At 43.1% G+C, this 20,815-nt stretch overlaps 1 protein-coding gene and 1 non-coding gene across 2 annotated transcripts in view; one reads left to right on the forward strand and one right to left on the reverse strand.

Moving 5' to 3' along the window:
• Etf1 (eukaryotic translation termination factor 1) overlaps positions 1–20,815 on the reverse strand; it is a 32,899-nt gene that overhangs the window by 4,281 nt on the left and 7,803 nt on the right. Inside the window, exons 3-9 of the mRNA XM_052741869.1 lie at positions 7,072–7,247; positions 6,662–6,801; positions 3,274–3,412; positions 2,892–3,082; positions 2,431–2,560; positions 997–1,152; positions 582–646 (exon numbers count right to left, since the gene is read on the reverse strand). Of these exons, the coding sequence (XP_052597829.1) occupies positions 582–646; positions 997–1,152; positions 2,431–2,560; positions 2,892–3,082; positions 3,274–3,412; positions 6,662–6,801; positions 7,072–7,247 (997 nt within the window). The remainder of the gene's footprint in view (positions 1–581; positions 647–996; positions 1,153–2,430; positions 2,561–2,891; positions 3,083–3,273; positions 3,413–6,661; positions 6,802–7,071; positions 7,248–20,815) is intronic.
• On the forward strand, positions 1,660–1,777 carry LOC128113115 (small nucleolar RNA SNORA26). The gene has a single exon (XR_008219341.1). It is a non-coding gene; the product is annotated as a small nucleolar RNA SNORA26 (small nucleolar RNA).

Here is a 20,815-nt window from a genome sequence, read left to right on the forward strand (position 1 = left end):
GTCTCACAGGGCCAGATAATGCAAATCTATGTTATTTCAAGGATAATAATGTTTTCCTGCTTTCCCAACATTTTTTAATTTTTAATTTTTGGAGATAGGGTCTTATTATGTAGTTCTAGCTGGCCTTGAACCTACAAGTGCCTGCTTTAGCCTCCTAAGTGCTGGGATTAAAGGTGTGTACCACCCCTCCAGCTTCCTTGACTACTTTAGAAGTTTATACAACCATGATTTCCCCCTCCCTGGGATCAGATCATGTGTGGCAGTTAGACGAGAATAGGGCTTTGTTTCCCAAGGCTGATACTCTATGTTACCAGTGCTCTAACAATGCTTTTTGTATGTTATCATTAAATAAAAAATGACGGGCTGGAGAGATGGCTCAGTGGTTAAGAGCACCGACTGCTCTTCCAGGGGTCCTGAGTTCAATTCCCAGCAACCACATGGTGGCTCACAACCACTTATAATGAGATCTGGTGCCCTCTTCTGGCCTGCAGGGACACATGCAGGCAAAATACTGTGTACATAATAAATAAATAAACCTTTAAAAAAAAAAAAAATAAATAAATAAATAAAAAATGACATACCTCTTTGTCTGTGAAGTGAGATTTATCCTTCTCTTGTTCTGGAGTTAAATAGAGAATTTTCTCCTCTGTAGTATTAAAAGTTAAAAAAGAAAAAAAAAAGTGTTAATCTGGCCATCACAATACTAATAGATATAAATAATAAGAGGAGATTGGATAAGAAAAGGACTCCTAGACTAACTCTAGCAAGCTGTCCCATGAACAGCATACACCCCTGGTACCCTGCTCCTATAAGGAAACATTCCTTGGCAAATTTAACTGGTAACAGACATCAACTAGCTGGGGATGGGGTGGGGAGCAGGGACACATAACCCTAGACCCTATGCAGTTTTACGTTCCCGTCTAACTATGCCTGAAACCAAGGCTTCCTGAACACAGGAAATGTAATAGACAGCAACAATATTTTCTTCTTTTTTACCTTCTGTGCCTTGGCAATGAAGAACGTATCTCATTATATCCAGATTTTCATAGACTATTAGAATTTCTACAGCTCCCATTTCCAAAGCCTTTAGTGTATCTTCAACTCCAAAACAGTACTTGCCTGTGTCCTGGCTAATTTCATCAAAGTATCGCCCTGTGGATTAGGGATATAACAATAAAATATATGGTGGTTCTTGATAACTTAATCAACTATGGATTCAACATTCAGAAAAGCAAGCACAGCATGCCAAGGTGTACTATGGAGCCAGGCCTGTGATGGTTATATTTGAACATACACGGACCTTTACTTGTCATCGTAACCTAAATGACAGCATACCGTTATTTACATAATATTTACAATGTGCTAGGTATTACAAGTAATCAAGAGATAATTTAAAGTACAGGGGAGGGTGTACATAGGTTATATGCAAATACTACACAATTTCTCTAAGGGCCTTGCACAGCTGTGGATTTTATAACTCACAAGATTATGAAATCAGTTCCACTATTCCTGATCATTATAAAGAGAATCCTACTTTCAGGCCCATGCTTGACAGATAATCCACCAGAGCCTGTTCCCAGTGCCTAGCTGCAGGCCCACGTGGCTGAGGAGACCAAGGGTTCCTGGACCATCTCTGCTCAGCTCCTAGGTCCTCCCAAGTCATCCTTTTAAGGTTGGTGCTGTACTTTAAGAGGCTAACACAGCAGTGTAAAGGAACTCCATAAGATCCAGGGAGAGACTGGAAGCCTCCCCTTTGGACCTGTCTAGAATTATAGCTGGGGGAAGAGAAAAAGATTCCATGCAAGTTTTTGTTTTCTGCAGCCCAGGCTGACTTCCCGTTTGTTATATAGTTAAGGATGACCTTGAACTTCTGATCTTCCTGCCTCCAGCACCCAGAGTGCTGGGATTACAGGCTCCCCACCAGTATATCATACTGGTGCTATGGACCGCCTGGAGGGGCCTTGGGAATGCTATTCGAGCACTCTATCTACTGAACCACTTCCCCACTGGCCCCACCCTCACCCCAGAGTCTCCCCCTGAAAGATCAAGCTAGCTGCAACTTGCGGCAATACCACTCCCTTAGCTTCCTGAGTGCCAGGATCACACAGGCACGTGCCACCTCCGGCCAGCTGATACTTTCTTTCCCTCAGTGAAAATGTTTAGTTTTCCATTCTTTTACTCTCTCTTACTTTAGTTTTGTTTGAGTGTCTCATATAACCCAGGCTGGCCTAAAAGCTTTTGTGGCCAAGGATGACCTTGAACTCCTGACATAACTTCAGCCACCCTAGTGTGGGGATTACTAGTATACTATACTATTACTAGTATGGACTACTACCCCAGCCTTTCTTTTATACCTTTTCAGTGTCTTACTTCAGACATACACCAAAAACATTTCACAGAACAAGCAAAATAGTAGCATTTCAGTGATACCTATTAATTTCTTCTCTTGGATGAACTTCACGTTGGAGAGAACTTCAGTAGATAATTCAATGGCTTGGTTGAATCCATTTTCACCACCATAGGATATATCAACTAATTTTAAAACTTTTGATTGCAACCTCTGGCACAAATAGAAACAAAAACATTAGGATCTCAAATACCTTTACTAAAATCCCACTCTCTTTCTCTTAAAAAACAAAGACAAAATGTTACTGGATCCCCCAGGAGCTGGAGTTATAGGTATTTGTGAGCCATCTGATGTGGGTGCTGGGACCAAATTTAGGTCCTCTGCATAAGCTGTGCACACCTTTAACCACTGAGCCATCTTTCCACCCAGAGATTTTTTTTTAACCTAGGGAATTTATGGCTAGGAATGCAAACACATGCATAATACGCTGAGGATGAATGTATCCCACACTAGACTCCCGAAATGGCAGTTCCTTATCTCTTACCTGATCAAACATGTCAGATTGACTTAGTTCAGTTTTAAAGTCAGCTGATCCAGCTAAAACCAGACCAGCCACATTCACTTTGTCTCCAGAAATAAACAGCTGCACAGCAGTCTCTGCTACTTTCCGAACATAGTTATGTCGCTTTTCCATTCTTAAACGGGCAAAACGCAAGGCTGATTGACCTCCTCTGCCTTTGACAGAAAAGTGGTGGGGAAGACAGGGATAACTATTGAAGAGTACAACATGCCATGAAGTCAAAACAAAACACCAGTCAAGCTAAACACAGAAAAGCCACCACCTCCGTTAACGGTTTAGCACAAACTGATGCTTAATGAGTACTGTTAGAGGTAAGTAAAAGAGCTCAAGCAGCCCTCCTATATACCGTGTTTCTTTGGGAGATCCACAGTGAATTTGTGCAGGACTTCTCTGGTGTTTCCTTGGAGCGTGCCAAAAAGAGCACCACTGCCGTCTATGACAATAAAACCAAACTTGCTGTCATCCGAAAGCAGTGCTGTAAGAGCCTGAAAACAAACACAACAAACACTGCATGATCAACTCCAGGGCTCTGCCAGGGCGGGGACACACGCACAGTGACACACCAACTTTACCCCACTCAACATGGTATGCCACCATGGAGGGAATGGAGTCATTTAGAGACCTCAGCTATAAACATGTATGCTAATGTAGAACGGTGTTCTCCACTCTGTAGTGAAGAAGGGGAATATTTACTGTTTACAGTTACAATTAGTTCTGGAAATAAGATAGTGATGGCACACACTGAACTGCACAACTGAAAGCAGCTAAGGTGATTTATCTGGATTTTACCACAGTAAAACCAAGGAGAAACAAAATACCTCAAAATCTAAACTTGGGCAGGCAAGATGGCTCAGCAAGTAAAGGTGCCTGGTGACTATACCTGGTCCCCAAAACCAATGTGGAAGGGACAGAATCAACCAAGTTGTCCTGACCTCCACAAGCAAGCCACAGTGTCTGTCCCCTTTTGCCTCCCCCCAATGCACACAACACAAACTTAAGGTGGACACAGTGGCATTCTATAACTCCAGCACCAGAGAGGCAGACACAGGAGGATTTTAAGTTCAAAGCCAACCTGAGCTGCATAGTGAGAGACCATCTCCAAACCAGCTACCAACCAATCAAACAAAATGTCAGTAGAAAATTGTAGTCTCTTTATTTTCCTTTTCATCATTTTATTTATAGATGGTATACAGACTGTAACGTCCAAATTAAAGATGAATTTCAAAATTTGGTTCCTGGTTTTCTAGAGCAGTGCTCTGAAGTGCATGCACCCAGGGAGTCTCCTGTACTCTGAGCTAGTCACTCCCAGCCAACTTAACTTCTGTTAACTCTCAGTGACCTCAGCATTATTAGACGGCACTACCACAGCAAAAGACTTTTGTAAATCAATTCTATAGTAACAAGTAAAGGAAAACAGACGTGTCTGAAAAGACTTTAGTTTTGGAATGTTTCTCTCAATTTTAAAGAGTACCCACCTCCAACAGGGTTTCTCTATGTAACCCAGGCTACAAACTCAGAGTGCCTCTGCCTCCTGAGTGCTGCTGGGATTAGAGGCTTTTTGTTTTTGCTTTTTTAATGTGCATTGATGTTTTGCATGTATGTCTATGTGAGGGTGTCAGATCCCCTGAAACAGGAATTAACAGATAGGTGTGAGCTGCCATGTGGGTCTTCTGGAAGAGCAGTCAGTGCTATTAATTGATGAGCCATCTCTCCAGCCCCAGGATTAGAGTTTTATAGGAGAACTACTGAGTTACATACTATTTCTGTATCTTTGCCTCTCCTGAGAGGTATGTAAGTAGCCCTGGGGCCCACAGAGACATATTTTCTGTGATGACTTATATAGCCTTGAACATCATTAATGGCCAGATTCTGATCTCTTTAGAACTGAGAAATCATTTATTCTATTTTAATTAAAGAACAAGAAACCTTCTTTATAAAAAGATCTAGAATGCAAGCTACTCAATTAGCAATCTATCTTTAGACAAATGAAACTTAGTAGTAAGTCTGGTGTGGTGACATGCCTATAATGCCAGCACTTGGGAAGCAGAGGCATTGAGAACTGAGTCCAAAATGCTAGCCTAGGCCAGACAGCAAGACCCTGTCTTAAAACAAGAAAATCAGGTATGGTGGGATTCCCTTGTAATCCCAAGCACTCAGGTAGTCAGAAGGATCAGAAGTTCAAGGTCATCCTTGGTAATACAACAATTTGAGAACAGCCTGTCTCAACAAAATAAACTCCAATAGGGGCTGAGGAAGTGGCTTGGTAGGTGCTTGCTATGCATAAGGACCCGAGTTTGGATCCATGTAAAAAACTAGGTATGGGGGAATGCTGGGTGCTTGGGGTATTAGAATCTTCACCCTTAGCTCTACTAGTCATTTTAATCATTGGAAGAAAAGTAAAAATCAATTATGCTAATATAATAACTGAGCTAAATAGCCAGACAATACAACTACTGGGTACTTTTTAAATCAGAAAGCTCCAAAGTCTGCTTTCATCAAAGTTGATATAAGCAAATCCGTCAGCCAGAATGGCTGACAGTCTCAAGAGGCCTTTGCCAGGGCACTGGAGGCTAAGAGGAAGCTAGGCTAGATCACCATCCAGTCAACCAAGCTTCAACTGGGATTGGGCTTCCTGTCAAGTTAGCAAAAGTCACCCACTGGACACTGTGGACAAATTGTCAGCTCTAATTCCACTGCAGAGGGTTTTCTCTAGGTTGACGAGAGGCAAGGGACTAAAGGAGGGGCCAGCTGTGAATTCCTGATTGCTTCCTGTTGACTGATTTAGGTCAGTCTAATGAGGTTTCTTTTCCACTATTAATGTTCATCACAGTTAGCTCTGTCACTCAGGTTTCATAAGAACAGGAAAAGAGAGAAACAAACAACCGAAAACCCTGCCATTAAATGCATTTTATTTGCTTATTTTTCAACAATTTGTGAGCTTAGGACTAAAGTGCAAGAATATAGGCAAGCATCACTGGTAAAGAGTGAGAGGTAACCAATCAACCAGCAGCCAATCACCCGCCTCTAATTAGTTCTCCAAATCCAACTTAGCACTTTCCTCAAACATCCTAATGAGCAGTATCATAATAACATACGTTATTTTGAAAACAGTTGTGATGGAGGATGCCCAGCTGAAGTGCCCAGCTGGTGGAGGCAGGAGGACCAGGAATTTAAAACTAGCCTCAGCAACATGGACCATGTCCTCCTCCACCACCACCAGCACCCCCACACACACAAAAGAACGAAGGAAAAACAACAACAAAACCCCAACTATGTAAAAGGTTACAGCTGCCTATAGTTTAGAAAAGTGACTTCTCAAAGGATTAACTATGATTACTAGCTGAGCTACCAATTCTATTTCTACATATATAATCTACAAAAATAAAAGCAAATGGTTACGAACAAATCTCTGTGCATGAATGTTTACAGTGACATCGTTCATGAAAGCCAGACAGTGAAAAACAACCCAAAGATATCAATTTCTAAACACATAAAGAATGTGTCTTATCTAATACCACGGAGTACTCAATGAGGAAGTGGTAAAATAGTAGAGAACTAGGCGAGCACACACACAGTCTTGAAAAAGGATAAAGAAAAAGGCTAGACTACAGGATTCCACTCTCTCTTAACAGACAGATTAGTGGTGGCCTGGGGCTGGGGAAGCTGAGGGAAGAAGGGCAGCTGCTCATGGGCTCGGGGCTTCTTTAGCTGGGAATGCTCTGTGCTCATCTTACCTCTGTATGAAACTTGTTGTCACACAAATACAATGATGTATTAATTGGTTTGAAAGGTTCAAAGTCAATGTTGACTTTCTTTTCCTTTCCTTCTTCTGTTACAATTGTTCCACAGTAAACAACCAGACCATTTGGAGGTACTGCAAAGAACATAAACAATTTCTCTACTTTAATTGTTCCCATAGCCACAATTTACATCAACAGAAAAACCCTTAGACTCAGGCAAAATTCTCACCCCAATTGCAAAACTTCCTCGGAGATGTTTCAGTAGGATTTATTCTTAAGTACAGCAAACACTACTTAGTGCTCAATGAAAACGAAAAGCCAAAGACCAAGGACGCCAGCTGGCCGAAGACCCAGGAAGAAAGCACCATGGCAGGAGCAGGGCGGACAGAGAGGGAAATGGTTACCTTTGTTATAAAGTTTGAGTCTCTGTTGTACAGATGTGATGGCTCCCAGGACTGAAAGGCGGTTTACTCGGGACTTAATGTTAGATGCAGTTCCAAACTCGTCTGCTAACATTTTTGCCACTCGTGAAATCTGGTCTTTAGGAGGAATGATCAGCGATATCATACTCGTGCCGTTGCTGGAGAGAGAAACACACTAGTTTAAATCCACGTTCACCATCAGTACACTGAGCTCCGGGGAGACGTTCCAGAAGGCAGCAAGTAACCACACAGGAGCATTTTCCAAAGGAAGCCTAACGAGAGCCAGCAGACAGTAGGTGCTCCATGACTTCAGTGCTGAGATTAGCCATGTAACGAAGGCACTCAAAGGGAAAGACTTCATTCTAAGGATGAAGAGAGAAGACTGCTATGCAGGACCAACAAGCTGGAATCAGACTCTGGTGGCTCTTCAGTGGGAGAAGCTATGCCAGGACAATGCAACCAGTCTTCCAGAGTCCAGACAAATAGTCAGTCCACTTAATACCATCCTTTTCTCCTTAAATTCTAGGCCTGCCACGAAAATCCTCAAATACTAATTAATTCAGCACACCCAATGCTTTCTTGATAGGAGAGTAACGAAATTCATAAATATCCCAGTTATGAAACAATTTGTAACTCAAGAATATATATATATGTACACGTACACACACACACACACACACACACACACACACACACACACACACACACACACAGATAGGGTGGGTCTCTATAGTTCGGGAGCTATGTAGACTACACAGATCCTCCTGTCTCTGCCTCTCAGAGTGCTGGGATTAAAGGGATATGCCACCAAGAATGTGTTTGGATTACATTGATTGACTAAAAACTTTTGCAAGAGCCATATGGGGGCTAGAGATGGCTGGGTAACCAAAAGCACCTGTTTCACAATCACAAGAGCCTGGAGTTGGGGGTCCCAGAACCCTTCAACAAGTCAGGTGAGTTCTGAACACGCCTAGTAACACCAGCTCCAAGGGGGTAGAAAATAAAGTCAACAACCTGTGTGTGCAAACACACAAATTAAATATTTTTAAAAGAGTAATGCACCAAGAGCCTGATTAAGTATCCAAACAAATTCAAATATCTAGAACCAAAAGATGAGGCTAAGGATGACCAGGAGAATACCACCTTTAACCCGTTCTTTTAAAACCATCAGCAGTGGCTAAACACCTGGTTCCAGTATTTCTAGTTCTGTTTTTGTCTAGCATGCATGAGGTCACAGGTTCAAACTCTAACACCAAGGAGGACAGGGCATGTCAGCAGCAATAATAACCAGTTTTGTAAGTTGAAAAGCGTTCTGAAGGTTGGTTTACAACATGAACACACTCATCTTTATTTAATGACATACACATAAAGTTGGTTGAGATGACTGACGCTAGAGAGAAGCCTCAGGAGGGAAAGGCATCTGCCACATGCCTGTAATCTTAGCACTAGGGAGGCAGAAATAGGAGGATCCCTAGATTCACAGGTTCAAGTGGAGACCATCTCAAAACCCAAGTGGAGAGGGATAAAGGAAACTACCCGATGCCAGCCTCTGGTTTCCACACAGGTGCATCCATGTGTGTAACATACACAAGATAACACATAAGATAGAAGACAACGCATGAAAATCACGTGGTACGATTTCTGTAAAGACTATGTAGAACATGTAAACAACTCCCAGCACTCAACAACAAAAAGACAACCTAAATTAAAAACCAGCAAAGACTGGGAATAGGGGTATGTGCAGGCAGATGATCTGAGTAGGGGCCGCCTTGTCTCAAAACAAGTCTTAAACAAACAACGTCAACAAGAGCCAGCAAAGGACATATAGGTCAGCGGCAAAGTGTTTACCAAGCAAGCATAAGGCTCTACGTTCAGTCACCAATACAAAAACTAATAAACAAAATAAAACTGGGCAAAGGGCTTGAATTGACATTTTTGTAAAGACCACAGAAAGGCACTTTGGTCTGTCATGGGCTCCCTATCTGGGGTAAGTAAAGCTGTGTGTGTTGCATCTCCCCGGGAAAAGCTTTGTTATACAACACAGGGCTGGAGAAATGACTCCTGAAGAGGACCCAGGCTGGTTCGGTTCTCAGCACCCGCATGGCAGCTCACAATTGTCTGTAACTCCAGTTCAAGGCAGGATCTGATGCCATATTCTGACCTCTGTGGGCACTGCAACCACACGATTCACTAACATACATTCGTAAACACTCATACATATAAAATCTCGAGTGATAAGACATCCAGTGTGGGCCTCTGGTCTCCATATGCACAAGTGAATGACCCCCCCCCCCCATAGGATACAGAAAAACAAAAACTCAAAATATTGTCACGGGGTAAAATGGGATGACTCCAGGAGGAAGAAAGGTGGGTAAAGGCCTGAGTCTGACTGGTGGGACTTACATGGTGTAAGGAGAGAGCCAACCCCCTTAGGCCATCCTCTTACCCCATAGGTATGCTGTTGCATGCATACACCCACATATACAATTAAAATAAAAATAAATTTTAAGAAAGACTGAGACACATATGAATTTAAATTATAGCAAATAAAATCAGTCATAAAGACCACATGTTGTCTAGCTAGTTCTACTTACATGAACTGTTCATCCAGGAAACAATCTATAGACAGGTAGATAGATATGGGATGCAGAGGACTCTGACTATGAAAATGTAGGGAAGTGGTTGTAAGCATGCACACATTTCTTCTGTTCTTGACTGCAGACATGACTAGCTGTCCCAAGAAATTCCTGCATAACTTTCCCAAAATGATGACCCACAGCCTGGAACTGCTGCTCAAGTCAACTCTTACTCTCTGAGCTGCTTTTTGTCAGGGTGCATTATCACAGCAATGGACAGCTAGGACACAAGTCCGAGTTATAACTTTTAAAGGGGGCATACTGTATGGTATGTGAATTGCACTTTAAATTAGAAAATCAGTTAGGGCCAGGATGTAGCTCAGTTAGTGGAGCACTGACTGAGCATGCATGAGACCCTGGGTTCCATCTCCAGCACAGCTGAAGGCGGGGGGATCAGAAATTCAAGGTCATTCTTGGTGCATGTGTGCCTACAAACAACCATAACAAAACTCACTGGGACCAAAGGAGAGACCAATGCACCCACGCATGCACACAGGTAAAGGGGGCCAGCTAGGAAAAGGAAGCAGATCAGCAGGAGAGAAGTAAGAAATAGTGATGGCATGTCCACCAAGTCTCAGGCATTTGAATGCTCCAGTTGGTGACACTGTTTAGGAGGTGTGACCTTGCTGAAAGAAATATGTCACTGGGGGCAGGTTTTGAGGTTTCCAAGACTAGCTGCTATTTCCAGTTTGTTCTGCTTCTTGCTTATGGTTGGAGACGCAAACTCTCAGCTGATTCCACTCCATGATGGACTCAACCTTTTGGAACCATAAGCCCAAAGAAACTCTTTCCTTTTTAAGTTGCTTTGGTGGTGTTTTATCACAGTAACAGAAAATTAACCTAAGTCATAAAGTCACACACAGGCACACACCATACACATAAAAAAGTGAACAGAAGATCGCCCCTCTTAAGGCTATAAAATCAAGTAATTATTAGTGTCACAGGAGTGGGTGGTATCAAATAAACTGAGAACAATATGAACCTTACCCCTGCTACTGAGCCCATGCATGTTCACAAGAGCCTCAAGCCAGTGCTTTTCTGTTTGTTTTAAAGACAGTGTGTGTATGTGTGTGTACACATACAGACAACTTTGTAGAGTCAGTTTTCTCCCTCCACTTTTATACGCGTTTTAGAACTCAAACTCAGGTTGCTATGCTTGTGCGCTTCAGATGCCTCTACCTGTGGTGCTACCATGCTGGCCCTAGAGAGGTAAAGTTAACCAAAAACAGAGAGAGAGAGACAGACAGAGAGAGAAAGACAGAGAGAGAGAGACAGCGAAGGCAAGCAGGGCATGGTAGTGCACGCCTTTAATCCCAATACTCAGGAGGGAGAGGCCATTCTGGTCTATAGTATGAGTTCCAGGATAGCCAGAAATACACACAGAGAAATCTGTCTAGAACCATCCCCCAAACCAAATAAAACAAACAAAGCTCTTTAATTTCTAAGTATACGGCGTTTTGTCTGTACACAAGCCTGTCTTGTCTACACTACTGCATGCCTGGTGCCCTCAGAGACCAGAAGAGGGCAGTGAATGCCCTGGAACCTAGGCTCTCTCTCTTCAAGAGAAATCTGGGCTCTTAACTGCTGAGCCACCTCTCCAGCCCCAAGACAAGTCAGTTTAAATATAAACTTTCTGTGAGGCTTTTTTTCTGATGAACAATTTTCAAGGACACATATACTGTCACTTTAGAGGCTCCCAGAATCTTTAGGGCCATAGGAATTCTCTTAAAGGGCCCAGTTCTAAGCAAATACACTAGTTTACAGAGTAGTTTCCTAAGAGATGGATTTGACAAAGGAGTAGAATGAGGAGGGGCTCTGAGAACAGCAGAGATGATGGCATAGGAACCCAAACCCAAAGGACTATACAATCTGAAGTTAAAGAAAGAGAATATCGGGACAAACTGAGTAAACTCAAAATACCTCAAAGCCAGAAAATGATGTGCAGTACAAAGTAATGACCTTGAGATAAGCTGCTACCATCTACTTTCTACAAAGCTAGGTTAAGATGATAAATGTTCATTAAGCAATTTTGCTCTAAGAACAGCAGGGTAACCTTGCATCCCCACCTAACATTCCAGAGAAGATAAAGCAGTGAATGCATTTAGTGATAGGATGTGATCTTGTTCCTGGAATCCACTGTTTAAAAGGCTCATAAGTAGAGCAGGGCGTGGTGGTGCACTCCATTAATCCAGCATTAAAACCGAAACAGACAAACAAACAAATTCAGAGGTATAGCTTGCCAGTTTTTTTTTTGTTTGTTTTTTTTTTTTGAGGCAGAGGTGGTGGGGTGGGGTACATTTCTACCAAGTTGCTAAATGTGAAACATACTACCTTAAAGCTTAAGACTGCTCTGAAGAGATGGCTCTATAGGAATGAGCTTGCATGAGGACATGAGTTCAGATCCCAGAACCTACATAAAAAACATGTGCTTGTGACCCTGGGGCTGGAGGTAAAGACTCGGCTACTGGGACCCTGTCTCAGGAAATAAGGACAAAGTGACAGAGCAGGACGCCTGAAGCCTTCTCTGGTGCTCTTACCCAAAGACACATTGTGTCCATCTCCTACCCAACCCCTACATTTCAGGGACAAAACTACCTTTCTCCAGTTTCCATGTATAACTCTCCCCATGCTATCGGGGAAACAAATTTCTAAACTCACCTTTCTAAGACACTTGACTAGAAAAGGCCGAAATCTAAATTTTGAAAACATAGCCTGTAGGGTGCTGCATGCCTGTATCCCAGTACTCCAAAGCTGAGGAAGGAATAGTTCAGGCTATAAAGCTGCCTGATAATTTCTATGTTGGCTTGAACACTAGCAGATTAAAGGCCTCTGCCAGGAAAGTTTTGGAGCAGATACCTTCATTTATTCCACAGGCAAGCCAAAGCTGTTTGACCAGTTTGTATAAACACAAGAATAGATCAAGGAAGTTGAGTATTTCATGTGTACACACAGCAAATACCTCTTAAAAGGAAAATGAGTGCCCGGCATGGTGGTGCATGCCTTTAATCCCAGCACTTGGGAGGCAGAGACAGGCAGGCCTCTGTGAGTTTGAGACCAGCCTGGTCTACAGAGTGAGTTCCAGGACGGGCTCCAAAGCTACAGGGAAACCTGGAGACTGAGAAATAAAACTCTTGCAGCAGGGGGATGAAGCAGCTCAGTGATCAAAGTACTTGCTTGGCATGTGCAAGGCCCAGAGTCAGATCTTCAGACACTAGAAAAAGTTCTCACTTGAGAAGCTGCTAACTATACAGGCCAAGCTACAGACTGGTCTCACTCTCACCACCGACCTCCTCATCTCGGAGACAAGGTCTCACTATGGCTCCGTGGCGGGCCTGGAACTCAGACCTGCCTGCCCAGGCTCCCCAGTGCTGGGATTAAGGCTGTGTGTCATAGATTCTGTTTGCCTCCTCCTCTAATTCCAATCGTTGGTTTGTTTTTGTTTTTCCACCTTCTCTGCTGTCACTATATCTCCTTTCCAAAATCAAAAGACCCCAATTAAGAAGAGCCAGTGAGGGCACTGGAGAGATGATTGGCAGTTAAGAGTAACAGCTGCTCTTCCAGAAGACCCAGGGTTTGATTCCAACTATCTACATGGTGGCTCACATGGCAGCCAGTTAGTTCTAAGGGGTCTAATGCCCCTTTCTGGAGGGCACCAGGCATTCATGTGGTGCTCAGACAAACATCTACACACAAAAAAGAGAAAAGAAAAAAAAAAGCCAATGAATACACATTTGTAATCCCAGCTCTTGGAAAGGCAATACAGAAAGAGCCCAAGACAGCCTTGGCTACAAGGTAAGACCTCGCCCCCAAACCAACCAACCAACCAAATAAATAAATAGAAGAAATAGGAGACGTTCCAGTCAAAAAGAGCTTGGTCTCTGGAAGCATGGGAATTTAAACCAGATCCACAGCACTCATAAAAAGCTAGGCGTGGTGATGCATACCTGAAAAAAACCCAGAATTAAGGAGGCAGACAGGAGATCCCCAGGGCTTCCTGGTTAGCCAGTGGGTGGGGAGATGGTTAGCGAAGTAGACATTTGCCCTACAAGCTAGAGCCTGACTTCCCAGACGCCAGTCAAAAGAAAAACAAACATCATCATCATCATCATCATCATCATCATCATCATCATCAACAGCAACAACACTATCTCAAGATGGAAAGGAGGACTCCCACAAGCTCAATGGCCAGCTACTTGAACAGGAAGCAAAACAAAGAAACTCTGTCTCCAACAAGGTGGAACCAACACATCTGATATTGTCCCCTGACCTATGCACGCACGCACGAGGAGGAAGAGGACAAAGAGGACAAAAAGAAGTCACTACACAGCATGCTGGGGTTGGGAGTGCATGCCTGGAATCCCATATTTTAGGAGGCAGAGCCAGTATGGCCCTAAGTTTGAGGCCAGCTAATCTATATTGAGAGTTCCAGGCCAGCTGGGAACAAAGCATGACCCTGTCTCAAAGCAACAAGAGCCAGTGAGGGGCTCAGCAGGTGAAGACACTTCAACCCCTGGAAGCCACATGATAGAAGGGGAGAACAGACTGCTGACCCCCACCCCCAAAATTAATGTAATTGAAAGGGGGAGGCAGTGAATCATGCTGTATGGCAATGACTCATATACAGGTCTTAAAAACATACAAAGCAAGATACAACATAGAACAGTGACTAACACAAAGCTCCCAAGGCCCTCTGTCCTCCTCATGCTCACCAGGATACTTTCCATTATCAAAGAATTTTCTTCAATGATTTACCCGGAGGATTAGTTTCTGGGAGTCACAGGGAAGGAATACTTGTAAATCGAGTAAATACACAGAGCAAACACAACTACGCCAAATTAAAGCTGCATACACAAGGCAGGAAGGAAAGACTGAGTCAGTCAGTAGCTTTCCCTTTCCTCCCTCCCTCCCTCCAGAACTGTTGACAGGGAAGTTTCTCTACCTAGGTCAACAGGACAGGATAGGAGCAGCAATACTCACCTAAGGATTCAGTCCCCAGTACTGTGGACAGGAAAGCATTTATGTGGTAACTTTACCAGGAGATATAACATAAACATTGAAGGTACTCAGTGAATCTTGGCTTGCACAGTATGCATGTGTTTGGTCAACTTCAGGCAAACAATACCAAAGCATCCTTTCACCTGTAAAAGTCTTACTAAGGCTTGGTTTACTAGCAAGTTCCAGACCTCATCTCAAACACAAAACAATCACTGTGTCTACCTTGTGTATTTCCAAGCAGGACCACCTTCTGGTCAGCTGAAGGCAAAGCACCTCCACAGTGCAAGCCTAAATTCAAGAACAAAAATCCAAAGAGCCCACATGCTGCATTACCCTATGCTGTGCCTCAACATGTGTTGGAAATTCAACCTTACCTGCATAGGGAGTTTGAGGACAGTCTGCATCATTCAATATTCTGTCTTAAAACAATTTCAGCCTGCCCAGGGGCAGCGGTGCTTCTCTGAAGAAACCCATGCACAGGTACAAGGACATTCCACAAAGTTGTCCTCTGACCCCCACATACACAGTGGCACATGCATACCCACAGATGCACATGGGCACACACAAGGAGACACACAGATAACAAATGCATATACAATGAGATTTCAAAAAGAAAAACAAAACAGCAAAGACATGTTTATGTGTATGGCCTTTCTGCCATATGAAAATTGGTGTTCCTGCTGGAGGATGCAGCAGTCAAGTAAATCTTGGGGGTGCTTATCAGACACTGAAACTAACAAGTCACACTTCCTTAGACACTGTCCAGCAGCATCTGCAGTATTCCGCTTTAACAGCACAGACAGACTTTTTAAGCTATCCTACTTAAATAACCACACCATAACCCAACTTTGACCAGACATAACGCCCACACTTCATCAGTTATTTTGTCAGACAGGTCACCACTCTTACTACAACTATTTTCAGGACTGGACCAGAACAGTCTAGAGATGCTGCCCAAGTTTGAGGTTGAACATAGCTTCTTTAACACTCTTTCAGCTCAATGTTCAATGGCTGGGTGCTTCCTAAGATGTTAGTGACCCAGGTCACCATGCTCTCTGCTAAGACCATATCTACTCCATCTCAGAAAGTTCAATTTAGACCTAGATCATTTCTGGGAAAGATGCTAAGCTAACAACATTATAGGGATTACTACCTGAGAAATCAGCCAATTCCTCTCCAATTTTTACACCATTTTTCAAAACTGTCCTTATTGGACTCACTCATTATAGGACTTCAATTCTTGCTTCTTTTCCTAGATGTACAAAACTAAACAACTTTTAAAAGTGGGTTGGAGAGAGAGCTCTGTGGTTAAAGTATGTGCCATGCAAGCGTGAGAGCAAGTTCAAATCCCTAGAAGATGGATATAGGGGCTATCTGTAATCTCAGTGCTACTACAGCAAGATGGGAGGCAGAGAACAGGGGGTCCCAAAAGCTTGCCGGCCAGGTAGTCTGATGTGCACAGTGATCAACTGTAAGAGGCCCAAGACCAACACCCAAAGTTGTCTTCTGACCTTTAGTGTGGGACGGCATATCCATGCCCTCCTCTCCCCAACAGAAGAAAAAAATAGGTGATCTTATGACTTTGAGTGCAGGTTTGGAATCACGGACATCGAGGCTCAGCCTCTAGTCTGTTATTAAGCTATCTGACCCAAAACAAATTACACAAATTCTTGTGAATCTTGGTTTGTTTACTTCACAAGGTCAGGATGATTCTGTAGGATAATGTTAAGTACAGTCTGAACAGCAGAGAGTAAGTAATCACTAGATGATGACTAGATGGAGCTCTAGCTCTTTGTCATTCTGATGGCCACTCACCACAGAAACAGGAGAGCACTTGAAACACCACGGAAGCATTATTTGAACTTGGCTATGTCCACACAGAGGCAGAGTGGACTTTGGTAAGTGGCAACCACTTTTCTAGGATGATGGCACAAGATTCAACACCACCTAAAACATTAAACAGTCGTACCATATAAAGTGGGAATGGCCATAGCCTACATCTGCAGCGTAGGTTCCAAGGGGTACAAGTCACTTCAAAGAGGCCTGCTATCTTGCCACAGGTTGGTGCTCTCGAGGGTAGAGATCATTGCAGCACATAGTGGTGGTCAAATACTTGAGGAATCAATAGTCTCTGTTAACAAAAACAAGGTCTTCCTTATACTATATCTTAATTACATTTATTTATCTGCATGTGAGTACATGTTTGGAGGTCAGAGGTGGAGTCATCTTGCCAGCTCATTTATTTATCTGTTATTGTGCCACAATGTAAATGTGGAGGTAAAAACAAAATACAAAACCCCAACTTCTGGAAGTCAGTTCTCTCACTGTGACAAGGTTTGGAAGATCCAACTCGGGTGAGCAAGGGAGCACTTTTATCTGCTGAGTCATTTTACGGGGCCACAATAGACCTTTTTGCGTTTGTTTTTGATTTTCAAGACATACCCCTGCCTTTCCAGGAACTCACTCCGTAGACCAGGCTGGCCTCAAATTCAGAGGTCTGCCTGTGTGCCTCAAGAGTGCTAGGATTAAAGGTGAGGGAGGGCCACTGTACCTGGTGTCAATACACTTTCTTATAAACAGACATCAGATATTTATTCTAAGCAGCTGTAGAAAATACCAACTAAACATTCTCTACTCCAAGGTGGATATGATGATCTACATCTGTAACTCCTTGGAATACTTAGGTGGGAGAATAATGCTTTTGAGGCCAGTCTGGGCAACATAGTGAGATCCAGTCTTAATAAAGTCACTCCTTAGAGAGGAACACATGCTATCTTAAAATAACTAACTGTCTCTCAGCTTTCCCCTCACTAGAAAGCTCAACCTGCCAGGCATGGTGGATCTCTTTGAACTTAAAGCCAGCATGGTCTGTCTACACAGCAAGTTCCAGGCTGGCCTCAAACTCAGATTCACCTACCTCTGTCTCCCAAGGGCTAGGATTAAAGGAGGACTGAGAAACCTTATCTTGAAAAACAAAAAACAGGGCTGGAAAGATGGCTTAGTGGTTAAGTGGCTGCTCTTCCAGAGGACCCAGGTTCAAGTCCCAACAGTGACATGGCAGCTAACAACTGTCTCTTAACTCCAGGGGACCCAACACCCCCATACAGACATACATTTAGGAAAAATACCAAGTCACATAAAATAAAAACAAACAAATCATTAAAAAAAAAGCTCAAGCTAGCATATTATTTTACCATAATAAATCCTACAGTTTCAGCTGGGCGGTGGTGGTGCGTACCTTTAATTCCAGCACTCGGGAGGCAGAGCCAGGTGGATCTCTGTGAGTTTTAGGCTAGCCTGGGCTAAAGTGAGTTCCAGGAAAGGTGCCAAAGCTACACAGAGAAACCCTGTCTCAATGCCCCCCCACCATCCCAGTTTCCTCATTTGATTTTGATCTCACCTTAACGCCACTATCTATGCCGCAGGTAAGGAGGGGACAGAACCTGGTCAGGATACAACACTGAACTAGAATTTAGCGAAAGGGCTGGGAACGTAACTAGGTTGGTAGTATGTTTGACCAGCCAGCATACATGAGGCCCTGGGTTTGATCTCTAGCATCACATAAACAGGGTGTGGTGGCAGAAAGATCAGCTGTATAGGGCCTACTTTGAGACCTTGTCTACAAAAGGGGGGGGGGCTACAAGATTGCTTGGGTTAAAGTCATTTTCTGTCAAGTCTAATGACCTGAGATCAATTCCGAGAGCCTACCTGGTGGAAGGAAAGAATTGACTCCCACAAGTAATCCTGACAGGCAGGCATGCGTGTGCCTGCAGACAAACGCATACAACCTATGTTTTTAAGTATAGAACAATTTAAATGTGCCAGCCATTTTCCAGTAGTTTACAAAGATTATCTTAGCATTTTATTTCCAAAAGCAGACTACTCAATCCTCTAAAATAAGAACTCACTTGGTAATAGCCACCCTCACTAAAAGAACATCCCAACATTATCTATTGGAATATTCCACCAGGAAGCAGCAGAAGCTGGAAAATTTCTCTAGTTTTGTCAAAACAACACACTACAAGGAGATATCAATCTCAACCAGCGTTAGGATCTCACTATCAGTGCTCTGGTCAGGAAATTATAAATGGAAAAAAAAAAAATTCCCCTTGCTTGACCAGTGTGGAAGTATTTTGAAATAAAGCAAAAGCCACACGTCCCCCATGAACTGTCTTTTTGTTGCACACCTCTTTCCCTCGTCACCAATGTTCATTAAGAACCAACATGTTGAGGCTGGATAAGAGCACTTGCTGCTCTCCCAGAGGACCCGAGTTCAAGCTCTCAAACCCACACCAGGCAACTCACAACTGCCTCTCACTCCAGGGTAATCTGACTCTGGCCTCTTCACTCACCTGCACACACATATTAATTAATTCATTAATTAAAATAAATTAAATCTAAACAACAACAAGTAAATTTTAGGGCCCAAGAATATGTAGCTCAGTGGAAGAGCACTTGCCTAGCATTTACGAGGTCATGGGTTCAATTTTCAATACCACAAAAAGATTCTAACTGGTTCAGTCCCCAGCACAATACAAGAATGAACCACACCAGCTAAGGGATACATGGGAAGTAGAGACAGGAGGGCCAGTTTCAGAGATCTTATCTCCAAACAATGAACCATCACCATGACAATTGTAAAACTGCAGTCCACCAAGCCAAAGAGTCTCCAGCCACATACTACAACACTAATGCCCAAACCAACTTTCCTGCTGTGCCTGGCACATACCGGGCAAACACAAAGTAATCTTTTCTTTCTCTTTTGAGAAAAGGTCTCAGTGCTCAGGTTGGCCTTGAACTTGTGATCCTCCAGCATCGGCCTCCCCAATACTGGGATCACAAATGTGGGCTTGGCTACTTTATTACTTGGCTTGCAAAGTAACAATCCTTTAAAAAAAAGAAACAAAAAGAAAAACCCAGCTTCTAACTGCTGAGCCATTTATTTCTCCAGCCCTGCAAAGTAACATTGTTTTAAAACACCTACCTTACTAAGATACTTTCTAATTTTTGTCCAAGTAGTTAACCTACTTCTTTTTGGATAGCATCCAATATGTCATTTAAGACTAAATTGGAGGCCGGGTGGCAGTGGTGGCCCACGCCTTTAATCCCAGCACTCGGGAGGCAGAGCCAGGCGGATTTCTGTGAGTTTGAGGCAAGCCTGGTGTACAGAGCGAGATCCAAGACAGGCACCAAAGCTACACAGAGAAACCCTGTCTCAAAAAACAAAACACAACAAAGACCGTAAGTTGGGCTTGGTGACTACTGTCTGAAATCACAGAACTTGGAAGGTTAAGGCACAAGGATTCCTGTGGGCTACTCTGGGCTAGCCTGGGCTACAGAAAGATACCTTGCCTCAAAAAGCAAAATAAAGATCACCACCTATACTAACTCCTCAAGCTATGTTAGTCTGTACTTAACTTGGGGCTGAAAATGGCTGTGTTACCACTCCAGGGATGACTAGCAGACCATGTTCTCATTTTTTAAAAAGAAACTTACCCAGGCAGTAATGTCACACCCCTTTAATCCCAGCACTCAGGAGATAGGTGGATCTCCGAGTTCGAGACCAGCCTGGTCTACAGCGAGTTCCAGGACAGATAGGACTATACAGAGAAACCCCATCTCCAAAACACTAAAAACAAACAAACAAAACAAAACCCCCCCAAAAAAACACAACTTTTATTACATGTATTTGTGTGTATACACACACATGTGTGCAAGCACGGCCATGACATGACATTTATGTGGAAGTCAGAGGACAATCTGTAGGTTTCCAGAATAGAATTTAGGTTTTGATGTTTAGCAGCACCTTTATTGAGCCATCACATGAGCCCCCACCTTCTCATTTTATTACGTACATTTTTCTTAAATATCTGTCTACCTCACAACAGATGGTTTGATAAACTTGTCACTTGACTGGTTAACAGTCAAAATGCATTTGTGGATTTAATTTTTGATGTGTGGAGAAAATTGTAACTTGAAGGTCACAGACCTGGTGGAATGGAGCTAGGGTAGGTCAGTGGTAGAAATCCTTGTGCAGCATGGGCTAGGTCCTGGAGTTGACCCCCAAGCAGCACCACAAAAACAAAGTAAAAGAC

This window comes from Peromyscus californicus, unplaced genomic scaffold (genome assembly GCF_007827085.1).
Source record: "Peromyscus californicus insignis strain IS unplaced genomic scaffold, ASM782708v3 Scaffold_17__1_contigs__length_78620276, whole genome shotgun sequence".
Lineage (NCBI taxonomy): Eukaryota > Metazoa > Chordata > Mammalia > Rodentia > Cricetidae > Peromyscus > Peromyscus californicus.